The 16465-nt window shown below is 46.7% G+C and overlaps 1 protein-coding gene across 3 annotated transcripts in view; it reads left to right on the top strand.

Annotated features, from left to right (window-relative positions):
- The window catches only part of LOC126529665 (dermonecrotic toxin SPH-like), a 94306-nt gene that overhangs the window by 64163 nt on the left and 13678 nt on the right, over positions 1-16465 (top strand). For 2 of the 3 annotated variants that reach the window (XM_055069935.1, XM_050177178.2), the window contains 2 exons: positions 2240-2374; positions 8143-8268. In XM_055069935.1, the coding sequence (XP_054925910.1) occupies positions 2240-2374; positions 8143-8268 (261 nt within the window). The remainder of the gene's footprint in view (positions 1-2239; positions 2375-8142; positions 8269-16465) is intronic. The other variant, XM_055069936.1, reaches the window with a different exon arrangement.

The following is a 16465-nucleotide window of genomic DNA, read 5'->3' as shown; positions in this document are numbered from 1 at the left end:
AACACACCATGGGTCGGACTTGGGTTTCTGAGTATGTACGCTGCTCTCCAACGAACCCATTCAACTTCGGCATTGGTCACTGCAGATGCGGGACTGGGTAGATACCGCTGTTCCAAAAAACTCTGATGCCTACTTGAGCAGTGGGTATCCGTCGCTCAGTCCGTGCTAGCCTTCAATGAAGCTCTTTGACGCCAACTTTGGTAACTTTGTATGTGCCACTTTGGATGCGCCGCTCTACAATGACTAACAAGACCTTTTAAGACCTTATTAGTGATTGATGACTGGAATCGCACCCAGGTCACAAGGGTTCCACAGCAAACGGATACATTAGCAAGCTGCGCCACAGATGCACGGGGTATGTGCCACTTTTAGATGAACGATTAGAAAGAGGGTTAACCGAGGGGCCTGATCTTTAATAATTATGTCATGAGAAGCCAACAAATACACCAAGGAAAACATAAAGGAAAGTACTTGTACTTCCTAATTAAATTAAAGAAATTATATGTTAATGGCACTGAACGTCGATGAAAAAAGAACTTGCCGCAGGTGGGGAACGATCCCACGTTGAATGCGAAGACGTGGGATCGTTCCCCACCTGCGGCTAGTTGCTTTTCATCCACTTTCATTGTCATTAATTTATAATTTCTTTAATTCAATTAGTAAGCACAAGTACTTTGCCCTATGTTTTCCATGGTGTCATTGTTTGTTTGCTTCGCATAGTATACTTTTCAATGAAAGGCTTTCACGCCAACCCTTAAGCGAACTGGGCCATGAAAGCACGGTATGTGCCACTCTTCGACGAATAGCTAGCTTAGTTGGGCCACTGAGTAGTATGTGTAATTGAGTGTGCAGCCACTGGTGAGCCACGCTTCTCGTCTCGGAGGCTACGCGTGAAAATTTCACCATTTCTACTAGATGGCGCAGCATGTCCCGAGAGAAGCGCTCGAGAGGATCTCGGAGGCTACATTACGCTTTTCTCAGCGCTGGACATGCGCCATGAATTTTGAAGCCCACTCGCGTAGGCTTCGCGGTAGCGGTGCCACGTGGCACCGACTGTTCTTAGGGAAACGTGACCGAGAAATCCTGCGGCAGTACACGCCTCTTACATAATTCGTTTCTCCGGTGGCAATACGTTCTGTCGCTACATTGATTCATTGCTAAATGCATTATAGTCGACAATTGTCTAGAGCTCGATTCCGCCGAATTTTTTCGAGAAGAAAGTGTTGAGAAAATACGCAGCAAATTTCATTGACAGCAGATGACATTGAAAAATTGCCGGAGTTACCCTTTCATGCCGTGTAATTCCACTCACTCACTCACACACACACACACATACACTAAGGCACGCACAGACACTAACGCACAAAATAAGAACTGTGCCAGACAGGATGAAGTACCTTGAGAGTCATTTATTGATTGAAGCAAGCTGAATTTTCCGAACTAACGTATAGCGCAAATACCTGTACATAATTTTAATGCGCTCAGGCATCACGTGCATATTTATTTATTAGATCCTTGTGCGAAGCATGCTTTTTATCTCAAGCTGTTCGTTGCTGCTAAAGAAGTGAGTGGTCGTCTCCGTGAAGCTTCTCAGAGCAGTAGCCTTTATGCGGTTGCTCCCTCCTTGTAATCAAGAAAAAAATAAAGCTCAATTGAAATTAAAGCTGATTTGAGTTGAATTGAAGCAGTTTTGACTTACTCCGTTCTTCCGTTTGTTCCACACTGTCGGCGCCGCTACAGCTCGGGTTTCTACCGTGGACCAAATTTTTGCTATTTTTGTCGTCACGTAATTTTTAATTATTTGACTATTGGTATCCAATTGCTGCGATTGCGACCATTTGATGTTGCTCAAAATTTTATTTCGTAGATTTATTTGCTCTGACTCACACTCTCCTGTTTGTGTCTATCTACCTATCTTATACCAGTATTTTTTCCCGCCACATAACCATCAGTTACATTTGACAAAATTACAGTGCGTTACATTACTTCCGTTCTTAGAGTACGAAATGATTGTTTAGAGCTTATATTACCACAAAAATGAAGTGTTTTCAATGCTTCATGGTAGAACAAAGCTGCAAGAGATGTTACTCTGATTGCGGTGACTCCCATGTGTATGTTCTCCTCTACTTCTGTATGCGTATTCGTAGCTACATCTGTTTTGGGGAAAATCGCTACAATAGGCTATTATACTGCATTTTATAGATTCACGGATGTTAACAGTGTCTTTTTCTCACGACAGAAAATGGAAGATACAGGAACAAAATGCTACTCCTCTACGTTGACATCAAAACTGCAAACCTAAATGGAAGTGAAGATATGTACGCAGGGGGTGTTAGCCTGGCGGAGAATCTGATGAGCTACCTTTGGAGTGGAGGTACGGGTGTAAAATTTTTCTTTTGCTGTTCTTTTCCTTACACAGAGGTGTAGTATGACACATAACGTTCTTCATATTGAACATTTTTGGTGTGCGTATACAGTTGCCGGAACTTAATTGGTAGATCACCCAATGCTAATGCTGATGGTTGTTGCGGCTCGAGGTGGCGTTTAGGCCAGGAATCCACCAAGTCCATCTAGGAATACGTGCAGTAGTAGGAATTAAGGAAAAAGGGTTTATTGGCATTATTTAAACTGCCTCCAGATATGGAAGCCCACTCTATGCAGGAGCATAATAGACGTCTCAGTTCACATCAGGACACGCCAGCCACTCCTCTGTGCACGAAAGGTCTCCGCTTTTATTACCGTCATCTTCCCTAGGGGCCTAGACTAGGATATCTTATGCTGTAGTCAGGCCAATCACAATCGCATTGTTCCGCCGCACTCCACCTCCAATGATGCTAAATATCCCCCGTATACTTAGCATATTTAGTATATTCGGCATATTTATTAAATTTAGCAGATTTAACCAGCGCACCGAAATCTAGGAATCCGAGGTCGGCGCTGTTCTTGGGTAGCATTCGACGTTGGCCCTTTTCCTCATTAATTAAGGCTCTCAGGTACAGATAGAGGGGCCTTTTGTGGACCCGTCAGCAGTCGGCGTCAACGCTGCGTTCACTTGTAGATAGGGGTAGAACGATGGGTGGGATTACCTCATGGCAAACGTTTAATGAATACCCGTAGTCGTGTTGAGACATATTAGACACCTCCGCCGAGAAGAGATTTGATCTGAGAGTGACCAGCTGTGAGGTTCCCCGAGGCGTCCATGTTCGGCCGCGACCTCGGAGACTGTTCTAGAAGTGATGGCTGATGTCACACCGCACCTCGAGGACCCATCCCTCGCTAGGGCGTGTCCTTCTTCCAAGGAATACACAGGCACACATATCCACTGGCCGGCGTGCCCGAGCAACACGCCTACCAGACATTATGATCCCCGCATCGCTTTACAACGTTCTACCAGTCTCTCTCTCTCTCTCTTTTTGTCGTTTTTAGCTCTCGCAAAGACAGAAACATGTTAGTGAGATAGGTAACATATTTCTGTCTTTGTGACCTATTTGACTAACTTCGATAGCGATTTGTACAAAACACGTTCCTAAAAAATACTCTGAGCTCATTGCCTGAAATCCCTGGCTCAGAGCATGTGCATTCTTATTCTACCTCCCTTTCCTATACTTGACCTCGAAGTTGTATTCCTACACGATGAGACTCCATCAGAGCAGTCAGCCGTTTCTTTCCTACATTCGCTAGAGCCATTGCAGGAGGATAATGGTCGCTCTTGACCGTCAATTTGGTGCGCTGAATATAGCGTCCAAGCTTTTCAATGGCCTATATTATGCACAAGCACTATTTCTCCCAGGTGCTAAACTCATCTCGTTTGAGGTACAGTACTGGAGGCATTTCACCGCTTCCCTTGTAATGCGCAAGGACGATATCTAGACCACGGTCGCTGGCGTCGCACCAGAGAATGTATTCTCTGCAAAAGTCTGGCGAGGCAAGCACAGGCCGTGAAAACAAGGCTTTTCTCTCAGAACACTCCACATATTCTGAATAAGGCTCCGCTATCTTCCACTCTTGTGCGACGTACGCACTAACGTTTTCTTTCTATTTTCCACAAAGGACCTGCTCTAAAGAAAAGAGATGTTGCGTAAATCACGCGCCTAAAGCTACACGAATATTCAAGCTCATTTGCGAATTCTTTTGCGCACGCTCTAAGCGATAGTCAAAACGCTGCTGTCTTTTGAATACACCTGCAAGACATGCATTAATTTTTTGCTTCTCTATGTCCAAGGATGACACACCTTAATTGAATCGTACAAACAATTTCTAAACTTGTGTGGTTAAACGACGGCTCCTCTAAATCACCCATTTTACTTTGAAAAGAAAATTTCGCAAACCTTCCCAAAAGTGAACTGACGCTTAAGCGTGCCAGTAGCGGCTCCTAAGAAATAACCTAGACTTTGCGTTACAAGGGTATCTCACACACAAAAAAAGAAACTTGTCTGCTTGAGAGAAAGAACGACATATCGAGAAAACAAAGTTTCTAAAATTCACGCCCGCGCAAGCTATCCCTTTCAGAACGTCAGTGAGCTGTTAAAACCAATCACCTGTGTTCACAAAACTTGTGTCGCCGTTAGACATTCTGAATTGCCTACGGCTGCATCACTTCTTTGAGCCGTACGCGAGGCGGTCGCTGTCTGAAAGGTCTTTTCAAACTTGTCAGCCAGGGAATACAAAGGACACTTAGGTCATTCCCCTCGCTACAGACCCCCTGCACCTTTCGTACCCTCAACCTGCCTTTTAGGCATGGCACTACGAATGCACTGCCTGGTATGACCAGGCCGTTTGTGGTGACTTTCCGTTTGCGGTGGCGCCCCATCCGCCCTTCGCGCTAATCTTGCCTCTTCGAGTCTTATTTTCGCGAGCTAAATTTCGGCCCGCCTTCTTTTCTCTTCTACTCTGTTTCCTTTCACGCTCCTTCTTTTCCTGCTCGCGCTTCTCTTCCTCCCTTTCTTTCCTCTCGCGACATAGCTTTTCTCAGGCAACTGTGAGCTCGTCTTCATCGAAACCCACTTTGTCAATCGCAGTACGAATTTCAGGCTTTCTCAAGTTATGGTTAATATCCATACCGAACTCTGCTGCCAAGAGCAACAGCATCTCTTTCTTTACCACTGTAATATTCATGCTTTCCCTAGAGCCGACAACAACTTCCCGTGTATTGACCGCACTCCCGGTGGCGATCAAGTACACCTAATTGCCCGACAGAACCCTGTCCTTACTGTTCGGCAAAACGTAGTCACTCTATTACTCACCCCACCTCAAGCTTGCGAAAGTTGTGTCTCCCGGAGCCATGTTTCCAGGTCCGCCTATCCGAGATCGGGGACTGCTTTCTGTTGCTCTTCTCCCCAGTTTCCTCGAGCCGTCCAAGACACCAGCGTGACTGTTGTGCCTCCCTGAGCAACGAAAAGGAGCTCTGTTGATCCCGGATCCACAGAAGTCACTCATCCGTCAGCACTTTACCTCGAGCTGGCAAAGTTTGTATCTCCCAGAGCGACGTTCACAGGTCCGCCGATCCCACATCGTGAGGACTCCTTTCTTGATTTCAGCGCTGCCTGTTGACGCAACAGACCACAGTCTGTTGCGTCTGTGAGGTAGCGTTTGCGCCAGGAACCCACCAAGCCCATCGACGAGTACATCCGGTAGTAAGAATAAAGGAAAAAAAAGGTTTTTTTGAGAATTGTTACACTGGCTCCACATACGGAAGCCCACTCCGTGCAGGAGCATATTAAACATCTGAGTTCACATTAGAACACGTCAGCCAGTCCTCTCTGCACGAAAGGTCTCCGCTCTTATTACCGTCGTATTCCCTAGGCGTCTAGACTAAGGAATCTGATGACTGCGTCCCGACCAATCGCAACCTCATCGTTCCGTCGTTCTCCAGCTCAGTTGCTGCTAAATATGCCCCTCATATTTAGCAAATTTAACAATCATTCTACACGTAACAGTATTTAGCAAGCGCGTCGCAATCTAGGAATCCCAGGTCGGTGCCGCTCTTTGGTAGTATTCGACGTTGGCCCTTTTCATCAGTAGATCAGGCTGAAAGGTACTAACTAGTAAAGGGTCCTTTTGTGGACCCGTCAGTAGTCGGTGTCAACGCGGCGTCGAGCTCTGGATAGGCACTTCCGGATGGATGGAGCTGCCTCGTGGCAGCTCCACTCTGGGCCGTGTTGAGACGTAACAGGATGTAGGTGCGGCGCCCACCGGCGACAAGGTCACTTACTCTTCGACCATTTTCATTTTTCTTTGCCCTATTGTTTGTTTGTATCAACTAAAGCGGCACATAGGCTCCCTAATGCTTTTATTGGCATGTTGGCATCATATGGCTGCGAGGAGCGAAAATCGTGCCCCTTGTTTCCTGCACTTCTCCTTCTTAACCGAGTTACAGTGTGCGCGAGAACTATCAACCTTATGATGTAGCCATTCGTCTCCCTCTATTTTAAACATTGCTTATCGTTCATCCCAAACGATCCGCCGGTCATGGTGATGAAGTGGGCGAACCGCCACTGGCGCCACTGACCAACTGCACAAAAGAAAACTCAAGTCAAATCGAGGTGTTTTTTCTGGTGAAGTTTCGGCAAAAAGCAATGGCTTATTTTAAGTTTACACAGAAGAAAGAATGCCATTAATAGATGAGCCTCCTATAACTGCGGATAGCTTTGCTGAAGCGTGACTTTTATGAGACGAGATGATGAAACAGCGAAGATGTGCTTCGAGGACTACTGTTACTATGACGTCAATAATGTAATGGTACATTTTCGGTGTCAGTGAGAATATGCCGCGTGTAATATATACGAAACTTCAACACCGCATGACCAAAGCCCAAAAAATGTTTAAGGGTTTTACGAGCCAAAATCACGATATGCTTTTGAGGCACACCATAGTGGCACACTCGGGGTTAATTTTGCCCACCTGGGATTCTTGCACGCGCACCCAAAGCGTCCGACACGAGTGTTTCAGCATTCCGCTCCCATGAAAATGTGGTTGCCGTGGTCGTGAACCACATTTGCTGAGTAGCACAACTCTGTATCCGCTAAGCCACCGCGGCTGGTCAACCAAAGCCACATCCTTATCCGCCGCGCTTCCTTAGTGGCCATGGGGTTTCGCTGTTAAGCACGAGGTCGCGGGACCAAATCGCGGCCACGGCGGCCGCATTTCGATGGGGGCGTAATAGGAAAAACACCCCAGTACTTAAATTTAGGTCCACGCGGAGAAACCCTAGGTGGCCTAAATTATTCCGGAGTACCCCACTATCGCGTGCTTTATAATCAGATCGTGGTTTTGGCACGTAAAGCCCCGTAATTTAAGTTAGCCCTAGCTCTACCGGTATTGAGATAGGAAATGCCTAGATACACGGACACGACGTGACATGCGTGCAGATAAGGGCTTGCGTGCTGGCAAGCACTTATCAGCGCCTATCACACATTGCTTTTGCACTGATCATCATTTTCGAAAAGCGTGCTATACCAAGCTTGCGGTGTATCAACCCGTGCATTTTTCAATGGTGGGGAAAGCATTCTCACAACGACTTCACAGATTTTTTTGTAGTTAGCTGTAAGCCTTGCACAGACAACTGCGTTACGGCTCAGACTGGCACTTAACTCAATATAAGCTTGTAAAATTGTGTTGTATGGAACCACACCATGCAGGAGCTTCATTTTGACAGCAGTTCACAGCTCTCAGCTAGGTTGTTTTGCATCCCTAGTTATTGTCGCATCTACATTAGCATCGTCAGGCTAATAAATTGCGCACGGTAGGGACGTGCATGGGCTTTTCAGGCATAAGTTACAATGTGCAAGGAAGAAATAAAAATACAAACAAACCCTATTCCGTGTTTCCATCTGTTGTACGTGTAGTTACTCCATACGTACTTTAAGTTTTAGAATGCCTTATCGTGGATTAAGTTTGCTTGCTTACGTATGTTTGCAGCTCCAAAACCTTTCGTTCTTTCCTGGGAAAAATTTAGTTATATTAGCGGTTAAGCTCCGTTTATTGACAGTCGCGAAAGTTGAGCTTCCCGTGTTCTCAGTTTTTCCCACACGTTCGGCTTCGAGTTAGTCAGACTGCAACGTGCGCCGTTAAATTGGCTTAATGAAGCAGCAGATATCTTTGAAAATGTGAACAACTAACATGTTCTTGTTTCCTGTGTTTCAGTGCCTCCAAGTCGCATGGTAAACGTACTTCTGTCAATATTTAGTACAGCTGACAAAGAAGTTTTGAAGGGAGCAATGGATAGGTTGTCCATTTCGGAAAATCACTTCGACCTTCTTGAACATGTAGGTAAGTATACCTGTTCATTTTTCCACACTGAGGACTAAGGTTTTCCTTTTTCGCTGTCGCCGAGCAGGGGTATGTTTGTAGTTAGACTTAATGAGACTGTGGCGTACTAAATCAGCGATGACGATGAGCCACAATAAACAGGAGTATATTTTTATTGAAGGCCCTTGCTGACGGTCATTCCTCGGTGGATAAATCTCTCGGCCACCTTGTTCCGGCCGGGCGTGATCTGAGCCATGCGCATGCTTCGCTTCGCAGGCAATGGCCTGTTCTTCGCCAGCCGCCGTTCTCCCCATCTTCCTCGACATCGATTCCGCTGCCGTGCTGGTCGCCGGAACGGTACTTTGAGGAGTTTGGGTCTGGGTGTTGTGTGTTGAAGTACAGTTGATGCCTGGCAAAGACCAACTCGCTCTGGGCTAACCTGTTTATCCGATGACTGTGGGAGTGGGTCCTCAACCAAGGCGGGTTTGAGGCGATTGACAGAGATATTGACATGTGGACCGTTTGTGTTCGTGGTGAAATGCTTGTCGGCATAATGAATGACATGATATGCACCGTCGTAAGGGCTTTGGAGAGGCTTCCGTTTGCAGTCACGGCGGACTAAAACTTAAGAGGACGTCGCCAGCTCTTCGGGAATATGCGATGCGTAGGTACGGTGCTGGCAATGAGTTTCAGGAGCATGAAGTGTTGCGAAAGACGCTCACAGCCTGTTGATGTAGTCGGTGGGGTCAGGGCACGGCGATGAAACGGTAGGGTGGAAGAATTGCACTGAAAGGCGTACTGGTGCTCCAACACATGTTGGTAGCACTGATAACGCAATTCCCCCTGCCCATTATGCATCCGTATTAAATGACGTTTTTACGCGTAAGTTTTCTAAACACGCTTATGTAACACGCCCAACTACACTATCCTACGACTACGCCGCAATGTAACATTTAATAACGGAACCCATCGGCATAGAAAAAATAATCACATCATTGAAACTCTCATCTGCTCCTGGCTGTGACTTAATCAATGCAAAGTTTCTAAAATACACTTGCGCATATTGTTCTATTATTATTACAAATATTTTCCAGCAGTCACTTGACAATGGTTCACTACCTACTGACTGGAAGGTGGGGAAAGTAATTCCACTCTACAAAACACGTACTAACCATTCCCCACTAAACTATCAGCCTGTATCTTTAATCAGTAAACCATGCAAAATTATCGAGCATATTCTGGTTTCTCAAATTGCGAACTTCTTAGAAGAAAGCTCCCTTCTTTCTGAGTTTCAACACGGCTTCCCAAAATATATTCACGTGAAACCCAACTAGTATCATTCTCGCATAAACTGAACCTATTGCTTGACCGCTCTTTAGTTGCAGACCAAATTTTTTAGCCTTCGCAAAAGTGTTCGATAAAGTGTGCCATAGCTTATTAATCTACAAACTGCACCAACTAAACCTTAATACTAAAGTTTTGTACTGGCTTGAGGTTTTTCTCACTAACCGTTCACACTTTGTTTCAGCCAACGAAGTAACCTCTAATCTAAGTCCTGTTTATTCGGGTGTACAACAGGGCTCCATGCTTGGAGCCCTCCTATTTCTCATATGTATTAACGACTTGCCTTCCTGTGCTTCATCTCAAATTTACGTATTTGCTCACGACTATGCAATTTACACCGGAATCCCTTGTGATGAGGATATACCCAGAGTTGAAGCTGACATTAACGCCATTTTTGCATCATGCAACTCATGGTTAATAGAAGTGAATGTTAACAAGAGTAAATTCATGCATGTATCAAGGACTACACCTGAGCACGCCTGTGTACTCCCTTAATAACGCTCCATTAGATTTGGTAAGCCTTAACATCACCTCTGATCTCACTTGGAATACCCAAATCGCTCATATAATGAGTAACGCTAACCGAATGCTAGGCTGATTACGATGCAACTTTTCATAAGCTCCTTCTTACTTAAATTTAATCCTCTATGAAGCTCTTATGCGACCCGAACTTGAGTATGCTGCTTCAATCAGGGATCCAGGTCATATAAACGTAACGCACTCACTGGAAATGGTTCAGAATAACTCTGTTTATTTCATTCTTTCTTACTATGATAGAACCGCGAGTATCAGTGCCATGAAATCTAGCCTTAACTTACCGTCCTTGTCATCACGTCCCAAAATGTTCTGTCTGTGCCTTTTTCATTAGTTATTTCATCACCCGCTGTTACGCAACAAACTTATTTCCCATACTCCGTATGTACCGCCCAGAGAGAAAGAGAGAGAAAATAATGCAGAGAAAGGCAGGGAGGTTAACCAGAGGTAGTTCCGGTTGGTTGCCCTGCGGAGGGGGAAGGGTTAAGGGGGATAAAAAGAGAAACAGAGTGGAAGCGGGAGATGGAAAGAAATGGAGACAAGCACGAACAAAGCGCGTACACTACAGAGCGGTAGGGGGCGGCATTCTTAGAGTCTGTCGTGAAGCCCCGTATACCGCAAGAACCTTAATAGCTTGAGCAAGGCCTTCAACGCCGATGTTCACTCGGAGCATTGGCCTAAAGCTTTTAGTTCTGAAAGTGGGCGATTGTCCAACTGGTCCAGTACTCTGCACATCACTTGTCTCTCCGCACTGTATTGCGGGCAGACACAGATAATGTGTGCGAGCGTCTCGGCGATGTTTCATGTGTCGCACGTGGGGCTGTTGGCCATTCCTATGAGCAAAGCATATGAGTTTGTAAAGGCAACGCCTAGCCACAAACGGTAGAGCATGATCTGTTCACGGCGTGGTAGTCCAGGCGGGAGGTTCATCCGTATGTCCGGAGACAACGAACGCAACCGACACATGGTGAAAACATTTGAGTCCCACAGGGGCAAAGTACACTCACGGGACATCAATCGCAGCTCAGCCGCAGCGTCTGTTCGCGAAAGCGGAATGAAGACTCGTTGACTACTTTCATGTGCAGATCGGGCGGCTTCGTCGGCGTGGTCATTCCCGCTGATGTTGCAATGTCCTGGAAGCCACTGAAAGATTATGTTGTGTCCCTTGCCATGGCTTTGATGATATATGTGCCGAATTTTTGAGGCCAGTTGTTCATTGGGTCCGTGGCGCATTGGGCTTCGTATGCGCTGAAGGGCTGCCCTCGAGTCACTAAAGACTGTCCATTGTTGCGGTGGCTTCTGCTTAATGAAATCAAGTGCAGCACAGAGTGCCGCGAGTTCTGCACCCGTCGATGTGGTCACACATGAAGTTCTTAATTTGATTTCCTCAGATTGTGCCGGGATGATGACTGCAGCAGCAGAGCAGTTGAGTTTTACTGAACCATCTGTGTATACATGTTGCCGAAATCTGTGCACGTTGTGAATGTGCTCGAAAGTTGCTTGTTTGAAATCTTGCAATGGCGCTCCAGCTTTCTTTACGATTCCTGGAATTGTCAGTTGCATTTGCGGCTGGTGCAGACACCACAATGGATCTGACAATCGTGTAGCGGGCGCAAATTCTGATGGCAAGTAGGACTGATGTCTTACAATAGTTTTAGCAAAAGTTGAAAGTGGCCTTTTTGCTGGCAAGCAAGCTAGATGGTGGGAGGGCATCTGAGTCAGGTGGCGGATGTGTGCTCTCAGGACATCTGTATCAATGCAGACTGTCAAAGGAGCGTCTCTGGCTATGGCCACTGTCGCAATCGATGACGTAGTTTTGGGAAGACCGAGACAAGTTCTGAGTGCTTGGGCTTGCATGCTCTGGAGTTTGCGAATATTCGCAGGGCAAGTATTTCCTAGTACAGGTAAGCTGTACCGCAGGAAGCCCAAAAACAGTGGTTTATATAGTTGCAACATTGACGGTACTGATGCGCCCAAGGACTTCCCGCCGAGAAACACAAGAAGGTCCTCAATGGCGGCCAAACGCTTTGTCATGTACGAGATGTGAGCGCTCCAAGACAAGTCTCTATCAATAATGACGCCCAGAAATCGGCGCGCTTGTCTATATCGTATAATTTGGTCATTAATCCGCAAAGCATACGCGGCCATCGGTTTGCGACTAAAAGCGACGAGTGCACATTTCTAAGCGGAAAGCTCCAGGCCTTGTCTTCTTAGATATGTTGACACAGCCGTTGAGGCTTTCTGAAGTCGTGCGCGGACTTGTACACGTGTCACACCTGAAGCCCATGTGCAAATGTCGTCTGCATATAGCTGAATGGTTTGCGGTAACGAATCAGCGAGACCAACGAGCACCAGGTTGGAAAGGGTAGGGTTGAGTACTCCGCCTTGCAGTACACCACGACTGGTATAGCTAGATGGCGTTGGTCCGTCTTCAGTCAAAATAATCCATTCACTGCGGCTTTATTCCTTGATGTTAAAGGTGCGTACGACAATGTAGGTCATCATGCAATTCTGGACGCCTTAGAAGCTGTAGGGATTGGTGGACGCACCTTTGGCTGGATATGCAACTATCTGAATGGAAGGTCTTTCTTTATTTTGACTGAAGACGGACCTACCGCCCAGACTGGATCACATTCATAAGGTCGGCATGCCATTATGCAGATCCAACGCTTCCTTAAAAGTCATTTGTACCATGCACTTTCATTCAGTGGAATCGCCTTCCCGCCGCGACTGCCACCATCGCAGATCAATGATTATTCACGAACGGCATAGGTAGGACTGTATAACTAGGAACCTTTTCCTTCACATTGTTCAGCCTATACTCACAAACGCCATGGCTAACGTTGTATATCTAGGTGCCGTTTGTTATTTGTATATATATATATATATATATATATATATATATATATATATATATATATATATATATATATATATATATATATATATATATATATATATATATTCTGCTTTATTAAAAGTCCTCTTTGTTGAAGTTACCCGTTCTGCTTGTAACCACTCCCCTCTATATCCGTACGGCCCTGAGGGTATGCTAAATAAATAAATAAATAAATATATAAATAACTAAACAAACAAATCAATAAATAAATAAGTAAATAAAGAGTCATCTCGGCAGGCGTACTGCGGAGATCCTGCTTAAGTGTAGCCCGAAGATTCAGCCTAACCAATGATAGTGATGCGGAAAAGTAAGTGGTGTCACGCGGCGTTATGACCTAAGTATTGATGGATTGGTCAGCAGGTTATTCAATATTGCCGATTCAAACTGGCGTCCTGTGTCGGTTGTAATACTAGATGGAACGGCGTATCGCGAAAGCCAGCCCGTGATGAAGGCGTTTGCGATGGTTTCAGCACTGATGTCGGGCAAATGGAAAGCTTGTGGCAATCGGGTAAAGTGATCTATGCGGGTTAGGAGGTAGGTGTCCCTGTTTTATGGCGCCTAAGGCCTGGAATTGTCAATGTGTACTTGGTAGAATCATCCAGATGGTGGCGCAAAGAAGTCGAAAGGTGCTCTTTTGTATCGGTGAACCTTCAATTGTTGGCATATCAGACAACCACAAGAGTCTGGTGCCACAAGACGTTGTGTCACCAGACGTTGCGTGGGCTGGATTCCAGGGTGGAATGGTTTATGAAGGGCATCGAAAACGGTGCACCTGTAATTGAGTGGAAGGACTGGATGTGTGGTGCACGTGAATGCATAGCAAAAAAATAGGGACAGCACAAAGTGGAAAGTGAACTTCACAGAGATGCAAGGCGCCAGGTTTTCCATGAATCACAATAGCTCTGTGTCGACTTGTTGCTGGACAGCAAGTGCGGAGAAGTCGATGCTAACCGTGTTGTCGCTCCTAGTGATGAAAGAGGCGCAGCATGACAGCGCGTCCGGTGCGGCATTGTTCTTTCCATGTACGCGCCTATCGCTGTCGTGAACCCTGCCATGAAGGCGAGATATTAGGTTTCCAGTAGTGAAAACTTTGTAAAATTCGACCGGATGGCGATGATCAATTGTTTGTGCTCTGTCTTGGTGGGAAGCTCTCGAACCTCCGTGAAGTGTCTAAAGTGAGTACAGTACAGGCACGTACATTCCGAAGGTTCTCTTCCGAATGTGCTATAGCGGGTCTCCGTGAATGTGTGCTTCCGAGAAAAGAAGGCAAGGGTCTGCCAGACTATATCCGCGAACTGTTTAAGCACCGCTCCAAAAGCAACATTGGACGCATCAGTCATGAGGCAAAGTGGGGCTCCTGGTCTCGGAGGGACAAGAAGGACTGCCTGCGATAGATTAGTCTTGAAGATATCAAAAGTGGCTTGTGCTTCTGGGGACCAGATGAGTTCAGCCGTTTTGGATTTGTTGCCCCTTAGCACGTCCGTTAGGGGCCGAAGGAAAACGGCGCAGTTAGGGATGAAGTGGTTGTAGAAATTCAGGAGGTCAAGAAACTTGCGCAGTTTGCGGATGGAAGAAGGCTGAGAAAAATATTGTATGGCAGGGCCCTTTAACGGAAAGTGGCGGATGCCATCCTTGTTGAAACGGTGACCGATTGAGTCCAACTCGAGTGCGCCGAATTCGTACTTCGCCCTATTGTCGATAAGGCCGTATTGCGCGAGGCAATGAACGAATTGGCCCAGATGTTGGATGTGGTGTTCTGCATCCCGAGTAAAGACAAATCGTCGATGTCCGCGAAACCGAAAGGCAATCCTCTTGTCACTGTGTCGATATATTCTTGAAAAGGTTTTGCAGCAATGCGAAGACCGAAAGGCATGCGCACGTACTCGAAGAGTCCAAATGGCCTGATGATTGCCGTCTTGGGAATATCCGCTTGTTCTTCCGAAATTTGATGGTAAGCGTTCACTAGGTCGATGTTGGACAATATAATTGTTCCGGGCAGTGGTGCAGAGAACGCCGCAATGTGCGGAAGTGGGTAACCGTTCGGAGCAGTAACATTGTTGAGCATACCCTAATCTCTTCACGGCCACCAGTCTCCAGGTGACGCCTTTGGCACCATATGCAGTGGACACGCGTAAGGGCTTGAAGAAGGGCGCACGATCCCAAGTTCGAGCATGTGTTAGAATTGGCGGTGTGCGATCTTGCAGCGATCAGGTGGTAAACGACGAGGTCGAGCGTGGACAGGCGGGTCGGTGCTAATGAATGTCATGTTTGACTGGCAAAAGGAAGTTGGCCGCTCGATGAAAGAATGGGAATTCCTGAAGAAGCTTTATGTAGACTTACTTCAGCAATGCGCTTTTGACTGCTGGAAGTGGCACTCGCGAGGCTATGCCAAGCAAAGAATGATGTGCCGTAGCATCAACGAGGGGTATGCGGTGCACGTCAACTAAGAGATTGTAGTGGCTCAGGAAATCCGCACCCAGCATGGGGTAGGCAACATCAGCAATTTGAAAAATTTATCGGAATGTCCTGCGGAGGTTGATGTTGAGGGACAGTGCTTGTTTCCCATAGGTGGAAATGGTGGTCTTATTGGAAGCCTGTAGTCTTTACTGAACTTGCCGGAGCTTGAGAATCACAGCTGAGGATGGGATGACGCTGACCTCCGCAGCAGTGTCCACGAGAAAACGCAGGCCTGTGGTTTTGTCTGTCACGAAGAAGATTCGGCTTACTTCGGTACCAGCAGCACTCGCCGCTTCTAGTGGTGCTGCGGGGAGTTTCCCTGAAAACTACAGGGTGCCGTGCCCTTTGGCGCTGCGTTACCGAAGGTATGATGGGTTCACCCTGCCGTTATGAGGATGGCGAGCGGCTGTGCGAGAAAGAGCGTTCCTGCGATGAAGAGCGCTGGCGCGGAGAAGATAGAGCGGCGATCTGATTTGACAGTTTCAAGTCTCCTCGCAGAATTTGTCACTTAGATTTTGCAGGGAGGGCGAGGGTGGCACAGTGGGTGCATCTGAACCTTCCACGAGTGAAACCGCGGGGCTTGATGTGTCCTTGACGGAGTCGGCAAGTTGGGCTAGCTGCGACACGGGCAAATTGTTTGCAGTCGCTAGAACCATACAGACGGAGGTGGGCAAACATTGTAGGAACGACTCACGAAGCAAATCTTGATCGAAGGTGGTTGCCCTGTCTCCGAAAAGCTGTCGGAAACGACGCAGGAGCTGCGAAAGTTTGCGATCTCCGAGTTTTAAGTATGGACAAACTGCCGTAGCCGTCGCCGTTCCGACATTGTCGTGCATTTGGCGGGTTCGTTCGTGTGGATGTCGAAAATGTCTGTTGCTGGGGGTTGAAGGATCTGGTCGCGAAGCTTGGTGGCAATCTCGGGCGGCCGCGAGGATACGAGATTGTTGAATTTTTTAAGTATGCGGCGTGAATCGCTCTATGGTG

This window comes from Dermacentor andersoni, chromosome 9 (genome assembly GCF_023375885.2).
Source record: "Dermacentor andersoni chromosome 9, qqDerAnde1_hic_scaffold, whole genome shotgun sequence".
In the NCBI taxonomy this organism is placed as follows: domain Eukaryota; kingdom Metazoa; phylum Arthropoda; class Arachnida; order Ixodida; family Ixodidae; genus Dermacentor; species Dermacentor andersoni.
The sequence above is the reverse complement of the archived record's forward strand: the minus strand, read 5'-3'. Positions and strand labels throughout refer to the sequence as shown.